Source organism: Tachysurus fulvidraco, chromosome 25 (assembly GCF_022655615.1).
Source record: "Tachysurus fulvidraco isolate hzauxx_2018 chromosome 25, HZAU_PFXX_2.0, whole genome shotgun sequence".
Taxonomy (NCBI): domain Eukaryota; kingdom Metazoa; phylum Chordata; class Actinopteri; order Siluriformes; family Bagridae; genus Tachysurus; species Tachysurus fulvidraco.
This window is the reverse complement of record NC_062542.1, coordinates 17,402,751-17,426,703: the sequence shown is the minus strand read 5'-3', so window position 1 is coordinate 17,426,703 and position 23,953 is coordinate 17,402,751. Positions and strand designations below refer to the sequence as shown.

The window sequence follows — 23,953 nt, the reverse complement described above, 5'->3', positions numbered from 1 at the left end:
CATACTCATACACCTGGTCATCACACACACACATGCTCATACACCTGGTCATCACACACACACACATACTCATACACCTGGTCATCACACACACATGCTCATACACCTGGTCATCACACACACATGCTCTTTTAACCCTGATGACTTTTGTTCATGTACAATCTTTTAAGTCAAATCTATAAAATGTTTATGAATGAAGCCTGAGCTGAAACTCCACAGCCAACAACAAGCACTACACGTCTTTGGTACCTGATAAACAAATGAAAATATGAATGAACAAAATTAAGGAATAAATAACATTGATTTCTATTTGAATGCCATCATAAAATTAAAGGCTAATGATGGATAAAAGCTCTAAATAAGACACAAGTGTATTAGTGAATAATATTCAGACTCTTATCACGAGGTTCCTGTTTCAGCAAAACCGATAAATAAATCAAATAAATGATCAGAAACATTTCACCTTTCGATGGCAAATCTATACATAATAATATAATATCATGTAAATAATACAGCGAGTCACTTAATTTGACATCTTTGCTTCATAAAGTATATATATATAATAAATAAATATAAAACACAACTTAAATAACACATAAAGGTCTTAAATAAAAAGCTTTAGTGCAGAATCCGATTGAAGCTCAGCGCTAAACGAGGCTCCGAACAACAGCCACAAAATATTCTCCACATTCTCCAAAAAATTCATATTATATTCTCGAGTCAGCACTTTAGCTTTTTCTGGCCAGATGCAGTGACGATTCTGTAAACAGTCAACAAAGAACATGATTTAGATGAATATCACGTGGTTGTCTGTGGACAGAAGAGGGCGCTGTGTCTGTCCGTCCTCGATGCTGGGTTTAGTATCTGCAACAGGACAAAAATCAAACCTCTCAACTTAACGATAACGTACAAAGAGCCACAAAACACAGACGTCGAAACAAAACTACACAAAACGAGGCTCCTCTGAGGAAACCTTAATGGTTCTATAAAGAGTAAAACCCTACGCCACTTTCCATGTTGATCAGAAGATAAAAAAACTCATGTTTTGGTGAAGATCACATTTCTTCTCTATACCTTTGTCTAGATGGACCGTAGGAGTCCAGCATCTGGGTGCTCGCTCGCTCCAGGTTCCAGCTGCACCTCTGCAGAACTTCTACACACTCAGGCCTAGTCTTCAGACCCAGACGGAACAGCTGCTCTACCTGTCGAACACACACACACACACACACACACACACACACACACACACACACACACACACACACACACACAATGATGTGATCATGATGGAGGATTGATCATAGTGACAGCAGCTTCCACACTCCAGGTTACCTTGAGGTACTCTATAGCCTTCTGGATGTTCCAGCCGTGACTCTGGAGCGCCGTCTGACATTCCTCTACTGTCACTCCATGGACCGCCTCCTGTACCTGCAGACATATATACTAACCAATCAGCTTCCTCGTACCTCTCACACAGCTGGATAATGTTGTGGAAAGCCAGGTGCTGGGATTGTACCTGTTTCACACTGCTGTAAGTGCTGACCGTCGTTGAGCTCTGAGTGCTGCTGCTGATCTGCTGTTGTATCATGGGTCTGACGGTCGCCATGTTGGTCCGTCGCTCTTTGTTTTGTTCTGAATCTTTCACAGACTTGTCGTATCTTTCAAGATACGTTGGCCTGTCAGGAAGCAGGTAGTACTGAGTGCTGCTGGCCTTGGTGGTGTCGCTCATGACTGGCATGTTGCAGGGACTCTTTGCTCGAGTCTGGTCCATATTGGTGGAGGACGTGGCATTCTGGGAGTTATAGTTGACTCGACTGGGGCTGAGCAAGAGCTTCGAGGGTGCAGTAGATGGAGCATAGGAGTACGATGAAGGGGAAAGACAGGAACCCAGAGAACCGACACAGCACAAAACTGGTCTCTGCTGAGTTGAGATCATGGGACTGGGGCATCGCGAGCTGGGCTGGGACATGGCGTGGTCTCTCGGAGGGATCTGAGGAGGCTGAGGTTTCTCTTCATCATCAGCTAAAGAGGCTGAAAGCCTGGCTCGTGTCCGTCTGGAAGGCCGTGTTGGTGGGACAGGAATCCGGGGTGGGATCTGGGGCTTGTCCTCACAGGATGGCAGGATGATTTGGCGGTGTGGTAAAAGGGGCGATGAAGGCATCGACTGCGCCGTCACTGGTACGCGCAGCTTTGCCATGACCTCTCTCTGTAACTCCTTGAAGATATCAGCCGACTGCGAGGTAGAGCGGTTCTCCACAACGGGTTTGGACAGAAGAAACAGTTCATCTTCCACTTTGCATTTGAAATCTAAATCTCCTTCAACAGCATCATAATTATGCTGGACTGGATTGTCAGTCTTTGCAGTGTTTATGGAACTGACTTCCACATCCTCCTGCTCCTCACACTCTACAGCCACCTCATCATACGCAGGGAGAGAAGGCAGAGGCCGGGAGTCCCAGTCCACCACTGGGGTTGGGTGGAGAGGGTTCGGCAAACTGCGGTACGGGCTCGGTGGAGGTCCATAATCCAGGATGGAGGCTCCAGACAGAGTGGAGCTGGAGGCAGGAGTCTCTGTAATGGGGGAAGGCGAGGTGGAGCTGAAGCTATCATCTCCAAAGTCAATGAGCGAGACCTCACTGAGATGATCGACTGGGTTTGAGTTCTCCCATGGACGCAGGCGTAGCCCGAGGTATGACGGCGGTTTCCGAGAGAGCTTCTTTAGCCCAGTGACTATTAGATCATCGTCCCCATCATCATCGTCAATCACAAAGTCATAGAAAGGCTCTGAAACGTGAAAGAAAACCGGAGCTGATTTTACAGCTCAATTAAAACTCAAAAAATTCCTTATAGACAGAGATGGCAGATGATCTCATAAAGGGTAAAATGGAGCTGCTGTGTTTTGTACAAAACAGTGAACGGAGAGGAGAACGGAGACGGTTCTTACTCTTGAGAAGAATAGCAGGCTGAGGAGGACGAGGTGGAGGTTGCTCTGAGGAACCAGGTGGAGAAAAGATCATTATAAAGGAATGAAATCATTTCTTATTAATTACTCATATGAAATTAATCAACAATATTGAAGATATTATTATTTTTGGAGATTAACATTAAAGGTCAAAAGCAGTAGACTTCTATAACTGTGTCCTCTGGACTCTCACTTTTGGAGCGGTTTGCTAATTTAGTGGGTCTGTCAGCATTCGGATCCATTCCAAGAACATCCGGAGGGTCCATGGGGTTCCCCAGGTATATACTACATACAGAAAGTAAAAGCACAGCCTGCTTTATACTGCAGAGACTTTATTAAGCTTCCTGTAGAATGAAAGGGAAACACGAGGTTGTGCTGCCCTCTAGTGGTGACAAACAGAACATTCATTCATTCATTCATTCATTTCCTACCGCTTTATCCGAACTACCTCGGGTCACGGGGAGCCTGTGCCTCAGGTTCTGAGGGGAGCCCATCTCAGGCGTCATCGGGCATCAAGGCAGGACACACCCTGGACGGAGTGCCAACCCATCACAGGGCACACACACACACACTCTCATTCACTCACGCAATCACACACTACGGACAATTTTTCCAGAGATGCCAATCAACCTACCATGCATGTCTTTGGACCGGGGGAGGAAACCGGAGTACCCGGAGGAAACCCCCGAGGCACGGGGAGAACATGCAAACTCCGCACACACAAGGCGGAGGCGGGAATCGAACCCCCGACCATGGAGGTGTGAGGCGAACATGCTAACCACTAAGCCACCGTGCCCCCCACAAACAGAACATTGAGTACAAATACATGTAAGCTCCAGCATCTGAATAACTGAAAGTCTGGTTTTCTTACTCATCAATCTTATCAGGAGCGCCCCAGCTGCGATGAGGGTCGGTGTCTCCATGGCCCGTGTGGATGAAGCTGTGCTTAAGAGGTCTACTGATGTCATGGGCTGAAAGTCCAGCTACAGACGTCACGACGTTCCTGGGGAACTGACCCACCTTCAGAGTTTGACGGTTCTGACCTCGCCACCAGTAGTTCTCTGCTCTAAATTCATAATTTTATCTCACATCATGATACCTGAAAGTATTGTCACAACTCATCTAAACACTTTTATCATCATATTATGGTCATAATAGATAATAATTTTCTTATCGTCTATAAAGTGACGTTTGCTTTTACTTCACGTTCGTTATAATAACTGCACCTCATCAAAAATGGAGTTTTCTTTTGTTTTTGTTCTTTGAGGAAAAAAATGTGTGAACTGGACATTTCTGACTGCAGTAAAACGTAATCATGTGACCTGCCCTCGATGATAGTGATGACGTCATTGGCGTGGATCTTCAGCTTGTCCGGTTCATCAAAGTCCTGCAGAGCTCTCATGTCTGTAGGCATCGTCTGCAGAGACAAAATATCAGAGCGTAGAAACGATGATTACTCGCACAATCCAGATTATACAAGAGCTCTGTAATAACATGCTGGATTAGATTAAATATTCACTTTCATATTGCCTTTATGTTCCCTGTTTATCTCATCTCATGTATGCAAATTCTGCTCAGATGATAAATGAGTTTAATCGCTTATTAAAACTCCTGTAAAAGACAATTCTGCATTATTAATCAGAGATGTGAAGAAGTAGAGCTTTTACTTTATCACAATCATTTCATACAAGAAAACACAGCGATGATCATAGAGGCTGAATTAACCTCCATGAGAAAGTCTCTCAGAGCCACGAACGTCGGTCTGTCCTCGGGTTTCGGAGACCAGCTCTGAAGCATGACGTTGTAGATGTCCTGAGGACAGTCCTCGGGTTTGACCAGCCGCTCGCCCTCCTTATCGATCTTATGGAGGATCTGAGTAACAAAATGAAGACCACAGCAGCTGAAGTTCTGCAGGTTCTCCATGACAGCAGCTCACGGTTCTACATTAAAGCACTGATACGGAACGGAAAGCTAGAACTTTAAGTGAGATCAGGTTTCACTTTCTGCTGGATGTTTCACAGCATTAAACGTAACTAGAAACATAACACTTGTGATATAAAGAGGATTAAAAGCCTTAGGGACGAGGGGCTGTTAGCCTTAGGGGCTGTTAGAGGAAAGCAGGTGGTATTTCAGGTGGTAACATTAATGTCAGGTGTGTAAAGAGGTAAATGTGAACCTGGCTGCCGTTGAGGCCGAGCCACGGCTCCTGGCCGTGACTGAACATCTCCCACAGCGTCACACCAAACATCCAGGTATCACTGGCATGAGAGAAGGTTCTGGTCTTCAGGCTTTCTGGAGCACACCTGACAAACACATAAAATGTTGATAAAGTGTGTGTGAGAGAGACAACGAGAGAGATGAAAAGAAGCTCATCTCTCCACACTAATAACCTCACCATGCAAACGGAACCTTGTGGTGCTCCTGCATCACATAATGGTCGTCGTTCCCTGGCAGCGCACGCATCAAACCGAAGTCTCCGATTTTGACGAGGTCGTTGGAGGCCAGCAGGATGTTTCGTGCGGCCAGGTCTCTGTGGATGAAGCGGCGTGACTCGAGGTACGCCATTCCACACGCGATCTGTACGGTGTAGCGACACAGCACCGAGATCAGGATGTGACCCTGGCGCTTTCTCAACCGGTCCAACAGAGAACCAAGAGGAGCCAGCTCCGTCACCTACACACACACACACACACACACACACACACACACACACACACACACACACACACACACACACACCCATAAAGCTCATTTCTTTCAGAGAGAATGTAATGAAACTCAGTGCGCACTAAAACTCCCAGTAACACAACATCAGATGGAACTGAGCACATGATCAGAGCACATAACACACTAATAAACATGTCCAAGTTCAGAGTTTGGTCCTTGAGCCTCACCATCTTCATGGGGTGTGTGAGGACGACGCCGTACAGCCGGATGAGGTTCTGGTGATCCAGAGAGTGCATAGCGTTCACTTCCCGTATGAAATCATCCAGACTTTCCGTATGATCCAACAAATCTGTCTTCAGGCACTTCACAGCAACATTCAGCTGCAATCATCACACACACACACACACACACGCGCACACACACACACACACACACACACACACACACAAAACAATAGCTTGACCTTGATATAGTTTACAAAAAGCAGTGTAAACAAAGGGTGTGTGTGTGTGTATGTGTGTCCCCCCCCACCACTCGTCCAGACGGAGCCTGCCATTCCCCCCTCTTCACCACGCCAAACGATCCGTCCCCGAGTTTCTCCAGCAGCGTCAGATCTCGGTCACTGATCAGACAGGTCAGAGCCGCAGGCTGCGATTCACCCCGAGCTTCAGCCGGAACACTGCAGGGAGACGAATCCTGAAAGGTCACTCCAGTCTGAGCCTCTGTGTCTGGTCTCTTACCTGTGAACACCTGCAAAAGGGCAGAGACACATAAGACTCCTCCCACCTTGACTTTCCCCTAATCTTAATCTTTTACACTCAGCTATGTGTATTTTTTCCGTGATGATGATGATGATGATGATATCTTTGTCTGTGTTTGAGACCTTCATCCACGATTTGCGTTTACACATCGCTCTGCGTCTCTTCACTGCTTCCCACAGACGCCTCTGACCTGAGAGAGAGGGGGGGGGAGGGGGAGAGAGAGAGAGAGAGAGAGAGAGAGAGAGAGAGAGAGAGAGAGAGAGGGAGAGTGAGAGAGAGAGAGGAGATGAGTAAGAGAGGGAGGAGAGGTAGAGATAGATCAGAAGATAGAGTAACCTAGACAGATAAGGTTAGAGATAGATATCTATCTAGAAGATATTTCGACTAGGAGGGAACGCTCTCGCTCTCGCGCTCTAGTCTTATGCCGACGCTCTATATATATATCATCATATATATTTATCTATAAGTCATTTATTATTTTTTCCGTTCATTGTTTATCTATTTTTTATATAAACACTATATATTTATTTTATTTATTTGTCCTTACAGATATATTATATATAATATTGATATTATTACTGTGGAAGAATTTCATTTCTGTTTGGAGTTGAATAGAGTTTCATGTTAGAACAGTAGTGAAAGACAATAACTAGAATCAGAGTCACAGCCACACGAAAGCGTCCTGATCCAGAACCTTGTGTGGAAACCCTACAGGTTCTGTGTAGAGCCCTACAGCCGTGACTCCGAACAGAAAGGCAACCTTATAGCTTCATGTTTAAAACAGTTTAAAGATTTCACAGGACAGGTTGATGAACTTGATTTCTAAGAATATAAAATGAATTGTTTTGTAAAACTTCAGAAGAGTTGAACTGAAATGAGTCATCATAGAATCTGATTCCCACTGATTCACATCTGCTGTTAAATGATTCACATGTAATTGTTAAACCGTTTGTTGGAGGCTGAGCATGTGTGAGTAGGTGACGTGTGTATGACGTGTGTGTGACGTGTGTATGACGTGTGTGACGTGTGTGATGTGCCCACCCCCTGCCCACCTGGTCGCCCCATGCCGATCTTCTCCAGGTCTTCAGTCTTCACGTAGTCGAAGTGAAAGAGACGAGTGACGTTTAAATCATCACGGATTCGCAGGTAATACTGCTGCAGCTGCACATCTGTGAGCAGCTCCATGAGCCACTCTGTCCCCTCGTCTGACTGCATGTCTGCTCTAAACACACACACACACAACTTACTGACATCATGACTCAGTGCCAATCCAAAACACACACCTTTTATGCCTCACTGGTTAGAAATGTGAAACTTTATCATTTTAAACATTCATGTATTAATTGTGTAAATGCAGAAACAGACATGTTGAGGATCTAAAAACGGTGTGACATCACATGCTGAGCTCAAACGTAGCCCCACCTCCAAACTCTAACATTTAGAAATAGTTAAAAATACTGATTTAAATGAATTTGGATAATAAATTTGCCCCCCCCCATCACCCCCCCCCCCCCCCCCACACACACACACACACTCACATCTACAGAATCAGAATCCAGGCAGAGTTGAAACGTCGAAACATCACAATGTAGATAAAAAGATATTCCACACTGCAGACCATCTCAAGTCTCCAATTAGTCTCTCATGCCGATGGTAAGCAGAGACACTCGATTCCTCTTACATTCAATGCGGTGAAAAATAAGCCGCGTGCTCCAAATTCATCTCCCATAAGACATGTCCTGGATTCACAGTAAACCTCCAAGAACATTCTGCACTCCTAAACACTGCACGGTCTTAAAGACACAGCTGTTCCCATGGCAACACTGCATCTTTCCAAAAAAATCATCATCCATCCTCTCAATCCTTCTGTTTCTCTGTTTCTTGATTCATTCCTGTGACACATTCGTGAGTCGACTCGATCATTCTGGCTGAGTCATGTCAGGACGCGAGGCTCAGCGTCGACAGCCATGTGACTCTACCAGTATAACACTGACATCCTAAACACAAGTGTATCCTCACATCCTCACATAAACACACACTCGCACTCAGTCTCAGAGCATGCAGCTGAATTATTCACAATAATCAGCAGGGCAGATTTGTTCTGGATTCTGTTCAGATTTGTTCTGGATTCTGTTCAGAAGGCACTGATTTATTTTCTGTAGTGCAGCATCAGCATCAGCATCAGCAGCAAATCAGAGGTTTATGTTTCATTCAGATACATCATTGTTGCTATAGTAACAGCTCATTCACAGGAACGTAACAAACATGGTGAAGGAGTCTCCAGTGTCAGCGCTGCGTCACAGTCAGAGGTGAAGCTCTCAGTTTCCCCACATCTTCATGATAGTGTAGTTTACACTGGGATTTTTTTTGTCTTATTAATTTGAAGAAAGAAAATAAAGGGACATTGATGAGGGACCGACTGTTTATTGCTGCTATAACAACAGAAACTGACTAATTAACATTACAATGTTACATAACAATAAACAAACAAACAAAATAACTTAAACATCTGCTCTGTTTGATTGATGGGCAGGATAGAGGGGTGCCAATACTTTTGTGTGTGTGTAGAACAACAGATTAGCTTTAGCCAGTAGCTGCAAACCTATAAATCAAGCTGTAATTTAGGTGTTCCTAATAAAATGGACAACAGCACACACACATACACACACAGGTTTATACGGCGCTTATGTAGGTGACATGACTGTGATGACGTCATAAAATTCATATTAATAACAACACACTGATGCTAACAGGAACACACCGGAAATCCGCTGTAATGAGGCATCACTAATCTGGGTGATGATGTTGGTAAAAATGTGTGATGATGATGATGATGATGATGATGATGATGATGATGATGAAACCTGACCTTCTCCAGAACTCACCTAGATTCCGCACGCACTCAGTTCATTCTCCTCAATTGCAGGTACATTTCCTGCAGTGTGTGGATTATCCTGCTTTAACTGGACAACACACACACACACACACACACACACACACACACACACACACACACACACACACACACACACACGCGCGCGCGCCTTAAAGACACAGTACCGATCACCCGGATGTTGCCAAATCCACAGAATCGTTACATTTGAACCAGTTCACTTATTCCCACATCACTGTTTACACTAAAATATAATGAAATTACATTAAACATAGATATAAACACAGAGGGAGAGAGACAGAGAGAGAGACACACACAGAGAGAGAGAGAGACACACACACACACACACACAGAGACAGAGAGAGAGAGAGAGACACACACAGAGAGAGAGAGACTAATAATAATAATATTAATCTCTGTTCTAAATGTTTGTTAATAAGAGTTGTTCTCTTTGCTCTAACACTAACAATACTGTACATCTGGTCTGGCCTGTAAAGCTTGTTAAACCTGAGAGAACGAGAGAGGTGAGGAAATGTGTTTTAAAGTTTAATGGTAATATTCTGCCTTGAATTATAATAATGATAATAATAATAATGATAATAATTATTATCATTATTATAATTACTGTGATCTCATGCTATTCCATTGTGTAGATGTTACAACTCTAACTTTACCTCTGACACTGGACACCTCGTCCATAAACATACATCAGTCAAGAATTATAATTTTACACTAAAATAAAATTCACAAATTCCAGAATAAGCATAAAAAGCAGTTTATTGGACGGAAGAAAAGTACATCAGAAACATCAGAACAAAACATTTGTAATTCGTCCATGAACCTGACCAACAGTCTGCGGTGAGCAAAACCCTTCAAACTTTTCTTACGCTTTCTAGGAACCACAGACTCGTTTACTGATCTCACTCTTACTGATCTTATATTAAGATTTTAGAATTTTGACCTTAATACTGCAAAATTTAATAATTTCTGTCCCTTTGGGAAGCCAGTGTAGCTCATTAAAAGTCATGTGTGAAGAGACAACTGTCCAATAATCTAATCAAAATCATCCAATCAATTAAACCAATGCATGCAAATACATTTACAAAATGTTCCTAGTACTGATGGGGGGGGAGGGAGGGAAGAAGAGATATGGGGGGGGGTGAGAGGGAGAGAGAGAGGTAGGTAGGTAGGTAGGGAGAGAGAGAGAGAGGGGTAGGGAGCGAGAGAAAGAGAGTGTGAGAGAGAGGTAGGGACACAGAGAGAGAGAGAGGTAGGTAGGGAGAGAGAGAGAGAAAGAGAGTGAGAGAGAAAGAGAGTGAGAGAAAGAGGTAGGTAGGAAGAGAAAGAGAGAGAGGCAGGTAGGGAGAGAGAGAAAGAGAGAGGTAGGTATATATATATATATATATAGAGAGAGAGAGAGAGGGGGGGTAGGTAGGGAGAGAGAGAGAGTGAGAGAGAGGGGTAGGTAGGGAGAGAGAGAGTGAGAGAGCGGGGTAGGTAGGGAGAGAGAGAGAGGGGTAGGGAGCGAGAGAAAGAGAGTGTGAGAGAGAGGTAGGTAGGAAGAGAAAGAGAGAGAGGCAGGTAGGGAGAGAGAGAAAGAGAGAGGTATGTATATATATATATATATATATATATATATATATATATATATAGAGAGAGAGAGAGAGAGAGAGAGAGGGGTAGGTAGGGAGAGAGAGAGAGAGCGAGAGAGAGGGGTAGGTAGGGAGAGAGAGAGTGAGGGAGAGAGAGAGAAAGAGAGAGAAAAAGAGTTAGTTCTGCCTAAAACAAGCCAACATCCACAAACATGTTTGTGAAACTTTCTTCTACACAATCACAAATGAAGAAGTGCTCTGGTTAAGTGTGTTTTCACATCTGCAGCACGTCCTGTTCTCAGTCTCAACTCAATCATGCCTTGTCATTTTTTTCATACATTTTAGTGAACAACTAACCTGAACAACTAACCACCCAAAGGGCAGATCTGTAGTCCTGCAGAAATGTGCTCTGAAGATCTGCAGAAAATTAATTCTAAATATTGTAAACTAGTAATTGATCTAACGATGTCATCATCGTGCTCAGGGCAGTTTGTCCCCAAAACAGACCCCAGACAATGATTTTTTTATTTTATTTAACGACGTGCAGAATGAAACCGAATCAAAACTAATGGCAAAGGAATCAAAAGAATCAGATTCACTCCGATTCAGACTCGACACACGGAGGAACAGGCATGAAAGCACACTTAAGGGACTTAAAAAACTTCTGAAAGTTAAAGCTGAAGAAGAAGAAAAAAAAAGCACAACCACTACACACACATATCTGTGTAGACGTTTCTCCTGGTGGTCAGTTGTGGCCGAAACAATAAAACTGCAAAGATTTGAACTGGTTTTTGGATTCTTCTTGGATTCATCCAATCAAAAAAGGTGTGTTATTGAATTTAAAATGAATTTCAAAATGACCAACTGAAAAGTACCACAGGAGAAAGACTGATATTTCTTCTCACACACACACACACACACACACACACACACACACACACACACACACACACACACACACACACACACACACACACACACACAATATAACGGAAGGGAAAACATGTTAACATAAACTTGTACAAAACTATGGGAAACACTGTTCCCGATAATTGACTCCACCTTACAGTGAAATATGAGGAACACTGCCCTCGATAAATACACACTGGTAGACAAAAACTACCTTCACACGGTGCATTATGGAAGACACTGCTCCCGATAATGTTTCAGAACGAGAAATAACACCAAGCTTCGTCACAGAAATCCCCACAGTCGGCTCTGACGGTCGGACGCCGATCGACACGGTGATGATGTCGCTCTCACTACGGCGTGATCACCACCATTACAGTTTAATTCCGGTGTGCTGGAGGCGTCGTGATGTTGAGTGAGATCTCAGAGCCGGCGGCTGACTATGGAATTTATATTTTAACGTGAACACGTTAGTAACATTAGGATCAGACTAAACTAGATTAGACCCGTCAGAGCTGCAGGTGTACAAAATCGATCAACACCTTTATAGGACGCTTTGGAACAATGGTGTGGGTTCGAAACACACTATTTCAGAGCGAGTTGTTTCGATCACTGTTAATATTTTAATAAGAGAATTGTGTGAAACCATAAAAGATCAAAGTGGTCGTTTTAGATAAACACACGCCTCACAATTTCCACTAAATCACAAATTGTTTCTAACACATTTGTCTTGACAAAGTGCATCACAAAGTGGTGTGAATTTTTGTGTTTAAACTGGAATTTTATTTACAGTAGGTTTGTGAAGCAGGGACGAGACCCTACAGGTCTGAAAAGCTGAGCGAGCGTGTGCTGATTTCTGGTGACGGCTTGTTGGATAACGTGTATTCCTCAGAGCAGATGCTGCTTTAATAAACTGACAGTATAACCGTCACAATTATGGAAGACACTGCTTCCGATAATGTAAAAAAAAGTACAAAATCACATTTATAGTGAACACTGTCACTGATAAATAAATAATAACAGACAAACACATTTCATGCTAAACAGGTAAAAAAAAATAACCAGATGATCCAAAAGCAGCCTTTTTTCCCCCTGCCAGGGATTTCGTTTGGAAACTCGATTAAGTGCAAGTGAATGAATCAGAATCAAAGGTCCGATCAGCTTCCGATTGGGACACAACTAACCGAGTCAGAACCTGAGAAACGAGTGCACGTGTTGTGTGTGCTTCAGCAGGTTATATTCACCTGATGTCCTGCTGATTATCCGAAATAACCAGCGTGTTAATTAAAAACAGCAGGATTCAGAAATAACATAAATAAATAATTGACCTGGTGGCTGGGCGATACGACTACAGATATACTGCCATATACGATTTATTCAGAAAAAAAAATGTTCAAAACAATAAACAAAACAAAACAAAAACCCCACTGACTTCAAGTCTGATTAATAAATGAGGTTCATGCTTCTCGTGTTTCAGTGTTTTTTTTAAAGCAGCGGATGATAAATTTATGCAGTATGGAGGAATTTGTTGGGATATTTATCGTAATGTCGCTACGCTATTAGTCGCCCAGCACTTAATGATTATCGACTAAACCTCCATGAAAACCTTAACGTTAGCTTTAGATTATTAGCTCAGCCTGTAGCAATGACCTAGGTGTGTGTGTTTATTTATTTTATGTAATAGGTGTGTGTTACTGAGATGTGTGGGTTATAACACTCCCTCGGACGGAGCCGAGCCTGGCGCAGAGATGCTGCTCATCAGTTGTCCAGACCCTGGATATTTCCCTTTAGGTCGTTAGCGCAGCTCTGGATGGTCCAGGTGATCAGTGCAAACTGGTTCCGGAACAAATCGGCATCAGAACCTACGGCCTGCTGTTTGAGGGCACTGAGATGTGTGAGCAGACTGCTGACGCTGTAATCACCGGAGCCGAAGATGATGTGACGGAACGGGACGTCCCTCGGGGAGACGTACGGTGACAAGAGGTTGTGCTCCACCTATGGCCAGAAACACAGCCTACAGTTAGAACAATGTAATAAGACTGTACGTAAATGTTCCACTTGTACCGTTTTATATGACGGAATATAAGTAGAATGTTTTATTTTGGTTCTGTTGAAGTTCTGATGTCTCGAGCCGTGCAATAAAGACTGTCAAAAAGCAATAAAGACTGTCAAGCTCTGTTCTCATGCTAAAATAAACTCTTCCAGGAGGTGGCCTGTGATCGGTCAGTTCTTTTTACCCTCATGATGCGGTCGTTGATGTTGCGACACGTCACGGCGTCATCCAGATCACTGTTGATATTATCACTGTTCAGGGCAGAAACGGCGCGAGAGAACGAGCCGACCGCAGAATACAGCCACTTGTCTTTCAGGACTGAGGACGAATTCACACCGAGTGCTTCAACCTGGAAAAACCAAGTAGCACAAGTCCTGTGAGAAACGGCTTCTACACCTCATCATGATCATCCATCAGGAGAAAAAAACAACAACAAACAAACGAAGCGTACCTTTCTGATCTCTTTGGTGATCTTCAGGACGTTGCTCATGATGACCTTGTTGTACTCGCTAACGTCCAGATTGAGGATGTGATCGTGGACGAGCCGCAGCGCCATCCGTCCTGCTATCTGAGCGGCAGTCACACAGACGTTCAGAAGCTTCCCCTCGGTGGCCTGGTTCAGACTTTCTCTGGTGTCCAGAAATGTTCCAAAATACTTATAGTCTGAAGTCTCCTGGAGCACGAGGAACATCGACCGGATTAATTAATCACATCGAACAGACAGAAAGCTAAACATATGCTGTATACATCAGCGTCTGGTCACATTAACTGTGCCAACCTGCTGAAAATAATCAGAAAAATATATTAAGAACATGTTCATGAACTAAAACATTCTTATATTCATGTCACGAGTCACTCATGATGTCCAGCTTCAGACTGTACAGGACTTGTGTCACAAAAACAGCAGGTCAAAATATTTAAATGGAAGATTTTTTTAAACTGTTTCTTCTTTTCTGATTTTTTTTTTGATAAAATTACAGACTAAACTAAAAAATATACAAATCTACATTATAACACCCTTTATGTCACATGAACCTTTTTGGTTCTGTTACCGTGTAGGTGCAGGAGGGGACTGTAATTAACATGTAAACTGTAGTAAACAAACAAAACGACAATGAGAATTATACGTGAAGGTGAATATTAACTCGTTAAAGACAAACTCACGCTGTCCGAGACGAAGCGGAAGGAGATGGAGGGGATTCCAGAGGAGGCCAGGAAAGGATAAGCTCCGTCCTCCACCCTCATGGGCTCCAGACTGAGAGCAGAAACATTCAGAAACTCAAGATCAGAACAAACACCTTCAATGACACAGGTTTCATCTGTTATTACGGAATATTTAAAACTTCATCTTAAATTCCTGTAAATAAAGTCAGACAAATGCTAAATGTATAACAGTTTAATTAAACTTTTAATAATAGGGAAAAGTGTAATAAAAAGTAATAAATATTTAATAAACTTATATGACTAGCGATGTTACACACACACACACGCTTCTCCTGTTTATTAAACACATTAACTCTAGTTAAGTAATTTGCCTCTTACACTATATTTTTATACCTTTTAATGTTTGTGGATTATGTTTTAGTGATGTTACTGGAGGTCAGGAGCGTTTACTCACACTGATTTGGTCCAGTCTGAAGAAGCAAAATCCTGAGAGAGGGTGAGGAGCATGTTCCGAGGACTCTTCACCTTTATATGGGATTAGAACAAAACCAGTTAGATACACATGAAGTGTGTGGGGTGGGGGGGTCGGAATAAGGGGGTGTTGGAGTGGGGTGAGGGGTCGGAGTGAGGGGGTGTTGGGGTGGGATGAGGGGGTGTTTAAGCATGCAAAGTAAATTCACACCTCTTTCATCGTGTTCTTCAGAAGTTTGTATAACAGTGGACTGGAGGAGGCTTTGAACTGCTTTACACCTGCACGCACGCGCACACACACACACACACACACAGACACACACACACACACACGGTCAGATTACCCAACCTCACTCTCTTACACAAACACATTTTCACAAAGTTTCTCCTTAAGCTTGACCCTGAAGTAACAGTCAGTTCTCAGTAATCTGATAAACAGGAAGTAGACGGTTATTTATTAATTTATTAAAATGGAAATTAAATCATTTTTGTTCTTTTAGAAAAAGTGCTTTGTGCTGAGAATTTATAAGCATTAAGTATTTACGATAACACAAAACACTGAAACAACAATAATCAACTAAATAAATATAACAAATAAATAATTAACCACCGAGGTAGACGTGCGTGCGTGAGTGTGTGTGTGTGTGCGTGTGTGTGTGTGTACCAGACACAGTGGCGTCCAGGCTGATGTAGGTGAAGGCTCTGAGGTTCAGTGAGGAGAGATAACCCTGAGGGAGAAACAGAGGAACACGGTCACTAACTGACTCTAACACTGACTCTGTTTGTAGAATATTTGGTAGAGTCAGTTTGTTCTCACCTCAAGCCACTCTGTAGCACCGACGCTGCCGAAATCTCCGGCACTCCAGCTGGCAAACACGATGCTCCTCCTCGGCTTAAAGCCAGCTGCATAAAATATTTTGAGGTTTTTTCACTTCATCAGTATTAGCAATAAAAAACAAACAAACATATAAATAAATAAGAAGCAGCAGTAGACCAGGCCCCACCCACTCTCTCTAGCCCCGCCCAGTCACATTATATCAACCCGAAATAAAATCAATGAGAAATCTGAACTCAGATCAGGTCAAATATGGACCAAACCCCCTGGTTTAGTTCTCTCCTGATTCTCTTCACCTTTCAGCATGTCAGTGACGGCCCTAGCGAGCTCCACCAGCAGCGACGTGCCGACGGTGGACTTGGCGAATCCGCCGCCAAACGCGTCTCTCTGAGCGCCGAGCACCACGTAGCGATCTGCAGAAATAAACATACTTAGTTCTCACTGAACACAGACTCACTCGTGAGCACAATGTGCAGAAACGTATCGAAATCTTCACCTGGATCGATGAAGCCCTTAATGATGCCGAAGGCGTTATGGATCTCGGTGTCGACGAGGACGTTATTAACCGTCACGGTGACGTTTGTCTCTCCTCCCAGTGTGTATTTACTGACGCCTGGCAGCGTTCCAGAGAAATCTGAGGGCGCATCCTTTCCTTTCATGTTCCTGTAATCGACAAAACAGTTAACAATAAACATCAAGCTAAAATTAAACACTTCCTGTAAACCTTCAAAAGGCCGAGCCGCCGTACGTTTCCGGATGCTGCTGGAAACGTGAGAATGACCTAAAATAGTTCTGCAATCTTACATTAGTAACAATTTGACTATTAAGGTGCTAATGACCTTCTACTCCTGCACCGCTGAGGGCATCATGACAGGAAGCATCACAGCCTAGTTTGGGAACAGCACTAAGCAGAACAGACGAGCTCTCATGAGAGTGGTGAGATCAGCTGAACCTGAACTCCCTGACCTGGAGTCTATTACTGCAAGCTGGACCAAAGCCAGGAAGATTGTGAAGGACCTCAGACATCATAACAATGGACTCTGTTCTCTGTTGCAGTCAAAAAAACATTTCTGTTCCCCGAAGGCAAACATAGAGAGGATGGAGGAGGAGCTTCTTCCCGAGTCCCCGACCAACAGAACACCTAGAGCCTGTTCTCTATAAACTCACACACCTTTTGCACACTTAACTTCCTTCTCGCACTGAACACTTTACATTTATTTTACTTTGTGATGATCAGTGCTGAGAAACTTACAGATGGATTTTGCGAGCTGTTTCGGCGGTGATGGACTGCGCCAGGATCTTAGGAAGACCTGAGGATTCAGAAGGAGGGAACTGGGTGTGGTTGAAGGAAGGAAACCCTGGAGTGTAAGGATCTCCTGTTCCGAGATGAACCTGGATTTAAAGGCAAGCAGAGATGAAAACCAACAGAAATAATGGAAGAGAGACGATAACGAAGATCGAAGGTGGATAGAGATCACCTGGACGCTCACCTGGCCGTAGAGCTCGGTGTTCAGTTCTCTCTCGTTACTTGTGTCCTGATAAATCAGAACCGCGGCTAAACCGACCTGGGCCGCATTCTCCACCTAGAGGACAGCGAGACAGAATGGGTCTAACGTCGAGGACAAAGTGGAACGACTGAGCTTTCACGGCTGTGTTAAAGAGATCTGAGGTACCTTCTCAGCCAGGCTGATCTTTCCAGCTCTCATCAGTGCGATCTTCTCTTCCAGGTTTATTCCCTGGTTCTTGAAGTTCTCCAGATCTTCTCTTCGGCCGTAGTTAGCGTACACCACCTTTCCCTGTGAGAACATCAGTAAGTGATGTAGCTGGAAGTGAGCGAGCTCGAAGAATTCAACAAATTTCACTCCAATTTATACTTATATACTTATTTTGGTCACCTAAAAGATTTCTAGACACGTGATAAATAATGAAGTGGGATTGTGATCACTTCACATGAGCGTGTCTTAGTGACGGAGCACACACATCATGTAAAACCCCCTTACAGTGACTCTTATTACACGCTCTGTCTGTAGGGGGCATGGCTGCACATAAAGGTGTTACATACATAGAGTTAATACAGAGTACAGGTCAGTACTGTTATCTCCCCTGTGTAGTGGGAGTGTGTATATATATAGACACCATTCTTGTCTTAGTTAATGCCACTTCTGTGCCACTGAACAAATGCAAACAGAAATATTTAAAATTTTGATCAATGTAGAAACGGTTAACATTCACAGGTTAATGTTTTGGCACTCACCTGTTTGGTTCCCGTTGCACTGTAGGCTAAATACCCCTTTGGACTTCCGACCACGTCAGACCCCATCAGCACTTTGTTCTCCCTGATCGTGAACGAGACGCCGCATGAGCGAGAAACACAGACGCAGAGTCGACACGTAACACCAGAAACTGATACTCACCCCGACGGCACCTGCAGCTTCACGTAGTGCACGTCCTTCCAGTGGTCCATCCCGAAAGCCTTGAACTTCTCCAACACCTTCTGGGCCAGGGCGTGTTCTCCATCGCTGCCGGCCTGAAGGTCCTGAGATGAAATCTCTCTGGAGAAGAACATCAGAAACACACCAGTTACAGACACGAGGGTCACAAAGTCACACGGTGTGTCTCAGGATCAGTTTCAACAACAAATAAAAGGGGAAGCAGAGAGAAAACCGCAACCCTATAACCTTTTTCAGGTTGTGTATTTTTATACCTTTGTGGCTTTTTGTCACAGTGGCCTACAGAACCAACACTGACTAAACCTCCAAGTGTCTCCACACACATTACAGCTGCTTGAACAAACTCTTCTGTGTTCTACAGAAACTGGAGTCTGCTCTTGATCTCACAAATAAATAAACAAAGACATTTACAGCATGTGGCAGACTCTCGCTCTCATCCACCGCGACTCACATTCTATCTCACTTTATACATCTGTACAATCGAGGTTTAAGGGCCAAGTTCAGGGGCCCAGCAGTGACAGCTTGGTGGACCTGGGATTCACACTCACAACATTCTGCTCTGTAGACCAACACCTTAAACCACGCTATCACATCCCACATGAGTAAATAAATAAACACATACTGCAAGGTTTTGTCCATGGCTGCAGGTTTGAGGTTCTCTCCCAGTGCCTCTACGACGGAGCTCCAGTCCGCAAAGGGCTGAGCGGGTTTGTAGTAGATGTCTTCAGAGGGCTCAGTGTCCACAGTGTCCACAGTTGTCACAGCTGTCGCAGTGTTCATGCTGATGCGTGGCTTAGGCACCGTCACATAACCGACAAGGTACCCTGAAAAGCACAAAAAAGAAAACAAATTAAAAATAAAACAAGTGCCAGACATGCTTCAAAATAAGAATATTCAGAATTGATAAATTAGTTTTTTTTTTTTAAATATCTGCTGGCTGCTTGGCCTGCAAATTATCATCCATACAGCACTGTGCAACAATCAACATGACTTAGACTTTCCATAAAATTTAGCTGTTAACAAACACAGTAAATAAAGTGTTTTACAATAAATTAAAGCCTTCTTGGTTAGTTTACAGATAATCACACTCAGAACCTCACCAGCGATAAAGACAAAGATAACGAGGACAGTAATCTTTGCCAAGTTGCTCCATTTCCTTTTAGGAGATTTCTGCAGATTCTGACTAAAAGATCTGACCACTTCCTCTTCTCCCTCAGCCGAGGACTTCAGCTCCACTGAGATCTCATGACTATCGCCAATCTGATCTGGATCCTGATCCTGGGCCAGGTCTCTGTACACACCGCTTCCTTGACGAAACTGATTTTACACAGAAAATCAAGAATCATTTTTAAACTTCCGTTTAAAACTCTAAGAAGTGTTTCCTGTCAGAAAACCAGCACTTACCAGGTTTGAGAACTTCACGTTTGCTTGATTGATGCATCCTGCCATAATGAACCTGAAAAAGAAGAAAGATTATTATTAAAGTAAAAGATTCAGAGTATGAGAAGGTGACACCACGTTCTGAGAATCGGCTCTTATGTGGTGCCATTTTATACTCATCAAACCAGGGCCAACGTCAAAGGGCTAATCTTTAACTTATCGACCCAAATAAATAAATTCGAAAAAAACAAAAAACAAACGCTGATTCAGAGCCAATCGCAGAGGGGTGTAGATAAGCAGATCAATAAAATAAGATGTGAGAGCAGCTTACACACTGAAAAACAACAAAAAATATAATAAAATAAAAAAACACAAATTAATGATTCAGGGTCAGCTGTGGACAAAACCAAGAGTAGATCAAAAATAAAGTAATACAAGGAAAAAAAAAATTAAATCAAGAATCAAATATATTATTATATTATATTGTATTAAACATCCAAAATTACAAATAATACTAAGTGCCAGCTGGGAGAACTATTGATTACATTAAAAAATAATAATAATAATAATTTAAAAAAGAAAACCCACAACCCACTCCTTTACTAAACAGGACGGTTTTCCTGGGACATGCAGAGAAAACAACTGTGCTCTATCTCTCTCTCTCTCTATATATATATATATACATATGTGTGTGTGTGTGTGCGCATGAAACATTTTAAACAGCTGAACTGCAGGAAGACTGTAACTGTAGAACTGAAATCATTTCATCACATCTTTCCTGTATAAGGTTTCAAAATCTAGAAGCCTGAAAGAGCAGTAAACCGACAGCATTAATAGGTTTAGAGGACCAGTAATCAGACTGTAACAATTTTCCCACAATACCACAGGAACATGAAAAAGGCGCGAAATCTTTAACCGCCACTTCCGCAGTCACTGCAGAGCTTTTACAGGCCGCAACTCATTTACTGACTTTAATGACTCAGGGATATAAAAACAGCAGTTCAGTGCACACGGGGATTTACAGACAAATCATTTCACTCAGGTTTCCATATGATGAACATCAGAAAACTGAGAACGCAAAGAAAGTCGGGAAGATTTCTTCCAATAAACTCCCCTACAAGCACACACACACACACACACACACACACACACACACACACACACACACACACACAAACAAACAAACACAAGCAAACTTACCCAAACAAAACAAAAAACCCCCCCCAAAAAAACCTGCCTGACATCAAACAACAAAATCTGAGAGACAGAGCGGCGCCGAGCTGAACATCACTTCAGGGTCAAACCATTACACAATCATGGTGTTCAACATAATAATAATAATAATAATAATAATAATAATAATAATAATAGCAATAATTTACAGACAGTTACAGGCAGTGACAGACATCTGTTAATAAATTCTATATATAAAAAAGTAAAGGAACTGATTAGACGACATCAAAAAACTTTCCTGATTTTGTTTATTTACAGAAAGGGTTAAAGTCGTGTTGATAAGAGTGCGGCGTCCAGCTGAGTCTGTCTGTCTGTGTGTCTGTCTGTGTGGCAATCTGTCTGTATGTCTGTCTGGTAATCTGTCTGTCTGTGTGGCAGTCTGTCTGCCTGTCAGGCTGTCAGTCTGTCTACCTGTCAGGCTGTCTACCTGTCAGTCTGTCTGCCTGTCAGGCTGTCTACCTGTCAGGCTGTCTACCTGTCAGTCTGTCTGCATGTCAGGCTGTCAGTCTGTCTGCCTGTCAGGCTGTCAGTCTGTCTACCTGTCAGTCTGTCTGCCTGTCAGGCTGTCAGTCTGTCTACCTGTCAGGCTGTCTACCTGTCAGTCTGTCTGCCTGTCAGGCTGTCTACCTGTCAGTCTGTCTGCCTGTCAGGCTGTCTACCTGTCAGTCTGTCTGCCTGTCAGGCTGTCTACCTGTCAGTCTGTTAACATTCAACTACAAACTGTTAAAACAAAAACAACACAAATCCAACCACCAACCAACTCTTAAACGTCTTAAAGTGTTAAATAACCTGCACATTTCACATTATTTTCGAGTGAATATTAAAATTTTCTGTCATAAATATATCACAAATAATTCAATAGTTTAAATATTGATTCATTTTTAAATACTTTTTATGGAAATGAGAAAAATGTCATTACTGTCATTATTATTATTGCTGTTGTCCACCCGAATGTAATTTAACACCTTTATTATTAACGTGTATTTCCTCACGTTTACCTCAAGCCTGAGGGGACATTTAGCAGTGTACATAAAGATCATTGAGGACAAAAAAAGGACTCTGACAAACTGAACTGTATCATCAATATTTAAAGTACAGTAATAAATGAAATATTTAACCTGACAGTAGAGTTACCAGCATGATGCTAACGGCTAATTTAACTGTAACTACAGAGCTGAGAGCTAAGTTTAGACAGCTAACTAGCTCAATGCTAACTGTTAGCATGTCCAATGAATGAACTTGCGGGAAAATCATTCAGAATCAATTCTGAAGATCAGATAACACTAATTACAGTTTAATTTACCACACATTCATTATATTTTCACATCTTAAAGCTTCTCACCTTTTAATGTATTACAAGGAAGAAGCAGGAAGCTGCTGCTATCACGCCGAACACGAGGTGCCTCAGTGTGGGAAGAGATTCGAATCTGCGAGTCGTTTACAAATGAGTCAGGTCTTTGTGAATCGACACGTATTCGGTTCTTTTCTCAACTGTTCAGTGTACGATTTCTCTTTCTTTTCATTTAGTGCTTTCAATCATGCTCTTGTTCTTTCTTCCATTCTCTTGTCTATTTCTTGAAACTTTAATCTCTATTCTTTCTTATTTCCTATTCTTTCTACTGTTTTTATTCTTTCATACTCTACACTTTTATTTATCTTTTTTCTTCATTTATATAATATATCCCACTACTCTGAGCACTAATAAGGGTGTAATAACATTACTAATAAGGGTGTAATAACATTATAACACGTTCTTCTCTTCATTGGAAGGTGGAACCTTTGGGGCTTCCACGTGTTCGGAACCCAGAGAGTCGACTCATTTTGATGAAACGTGGTTACCTGATCTGCGTCTCCTGGACTAAAATGATGCAGCTTTACTTTTTATTTGTACTTCACTACACTACTTTGTCTTTTGGATTTGGTTTTCTTTTTTTTTTTTTAAAACAGAACCAAAATGACAAAAATGCCACTTATTTAATATTAGCTTTAAATGTAATTAAAAAATATTGACCGAGATACATTTCACCTCCTGACAGCAACTTGGTCTAAGAGCAGAACTAAAGATCAGAATTTTTTAACAAGATAAATAAATCCACCAAAAAAAAAAACAAAAGAAAACGTGAGGTTGTTGACGCATGCGCACTACTGAGTCGGACTCGGCCGCATCCAAGCTACCAGATCTGCGCCTGGCGTCCACACTCACCTTTGCAGTCTGCATGTAGGCTATGGCTGTGGAAATATAAAATAAAAGTCACACATAGACGACTGTTTGTTTTATTAATATAATATAATATAATATAATATAATAATAAAGATAAAGATGTAAAATCTCAAAAAGTCATTGAGATGTACAAACTACTCAGTAAGCAGCGCTTTCTGAAGAAAACATATATTATGTTTTATAAATAAACATATATACATTATGTAGTATGCTCTGCCCCCATCCCAATGCGGCATGGCGATGTAGCTAACAGCAGGTTATGGTCGTTGAACTGCTGGATGTCCAGGTGGTGCTCCGAAAACAATGTGGGCTTCATGGATAACTGAAGCACTTTTGAGGGCAAGGCTGGCCTGTTAGGACGG

The 23,953-nt window shown here is 42.5% G+C and overlaps 2 protein-coding genes across 3 annotated transcripts; both read right to left on the bottom strand.

Annotated features, from left to right (window-relative positions):
* On the bottom strand, positions 1–10,500 carry tnk2a (tyrosine kinase, non-receptor, 2a). Its single transcript, XM_027173746.2, has 16 exons — positions 9,276–10,500; positions 7,443–7,612; positions 6,513–6,580; positions 6,161–6,379; positions 5,857–6,009; positions 5,358–5,635; positions 5,139–5,265; positions 4,688–4,834; positions 4,285–4,379; positions 3,834–4,028; positions 3,156–3,247; positions 2,945–2,989; positions 1,517–2,784; positions 1,333–1,428; positions 1,075–1,202; positions 1–864 (listed from the first exon to the last, which is right to left on the bottom strand). The coding sequence occupies exons 2-16, from the start codon at positions 7,603–7,605 to the stop codon at positions 858–860; spliced, it is 3,081 nt and encodes a 1,026-aa protein (XP_027029547.1). The 5' UTR covers positions 7,606–7,612; positions 9,276–10,500; the 3' UTR covers positions 1–857.
* Positions 10,501–11,390: 890 nt separating this feature from the next.
* tfr1b (transferrin receptor 1b) lies at positions 11,391–22,819 on the bottom strand. 2 transcript variants are annotated; one of them, XM_027173748.2, is made up of 19 exons: positions 22,713–22,819; positions 20,162–20,213; positions 19,858–20,074; positions 19,380–19,581; positions 18,722–18,859; positions 18,562–18,643; positions 17,981–18,103; positions 17,798–17,890; positions 17,560–17,699; positions 16,804–16,970; positions 16,604–16,720; positions 16,290–16,375; positions 16,137–16,200; positions 15,684–15,751; positions 15,456–15,526; positions 15,002–15,092; positions 14,289–14,510; positions 14,022–14,186; positions 11,391–13,779 (listed from the first exon to the last, which is right to left on the bottom strand). In XM_027173748.2, exons 2-19 carry the CDS (start codon positions 20,204–20,206, stop codon positions 13,543–13,545), a joined length of 2,328 nt encoding a protein of 775 aa, XP_027029549.2. In that variant the 5' UTR covers positions 20,207–20,213; positions 22,713–22,819; the 3' UTR covers positions 11,391–13,542. The 2 variants fall into 2 exon arrangements, with proteins under 2 accessions (XP_027029549.2, XP_027029548.2); XM_027173747.2 differs by lacking the exon at positions 22,713–22,819 and having other exon boundaries at positions 20,162–20,320.
* Positions 22,820–23,953: the final 1,134 nt, after the last annotated feature.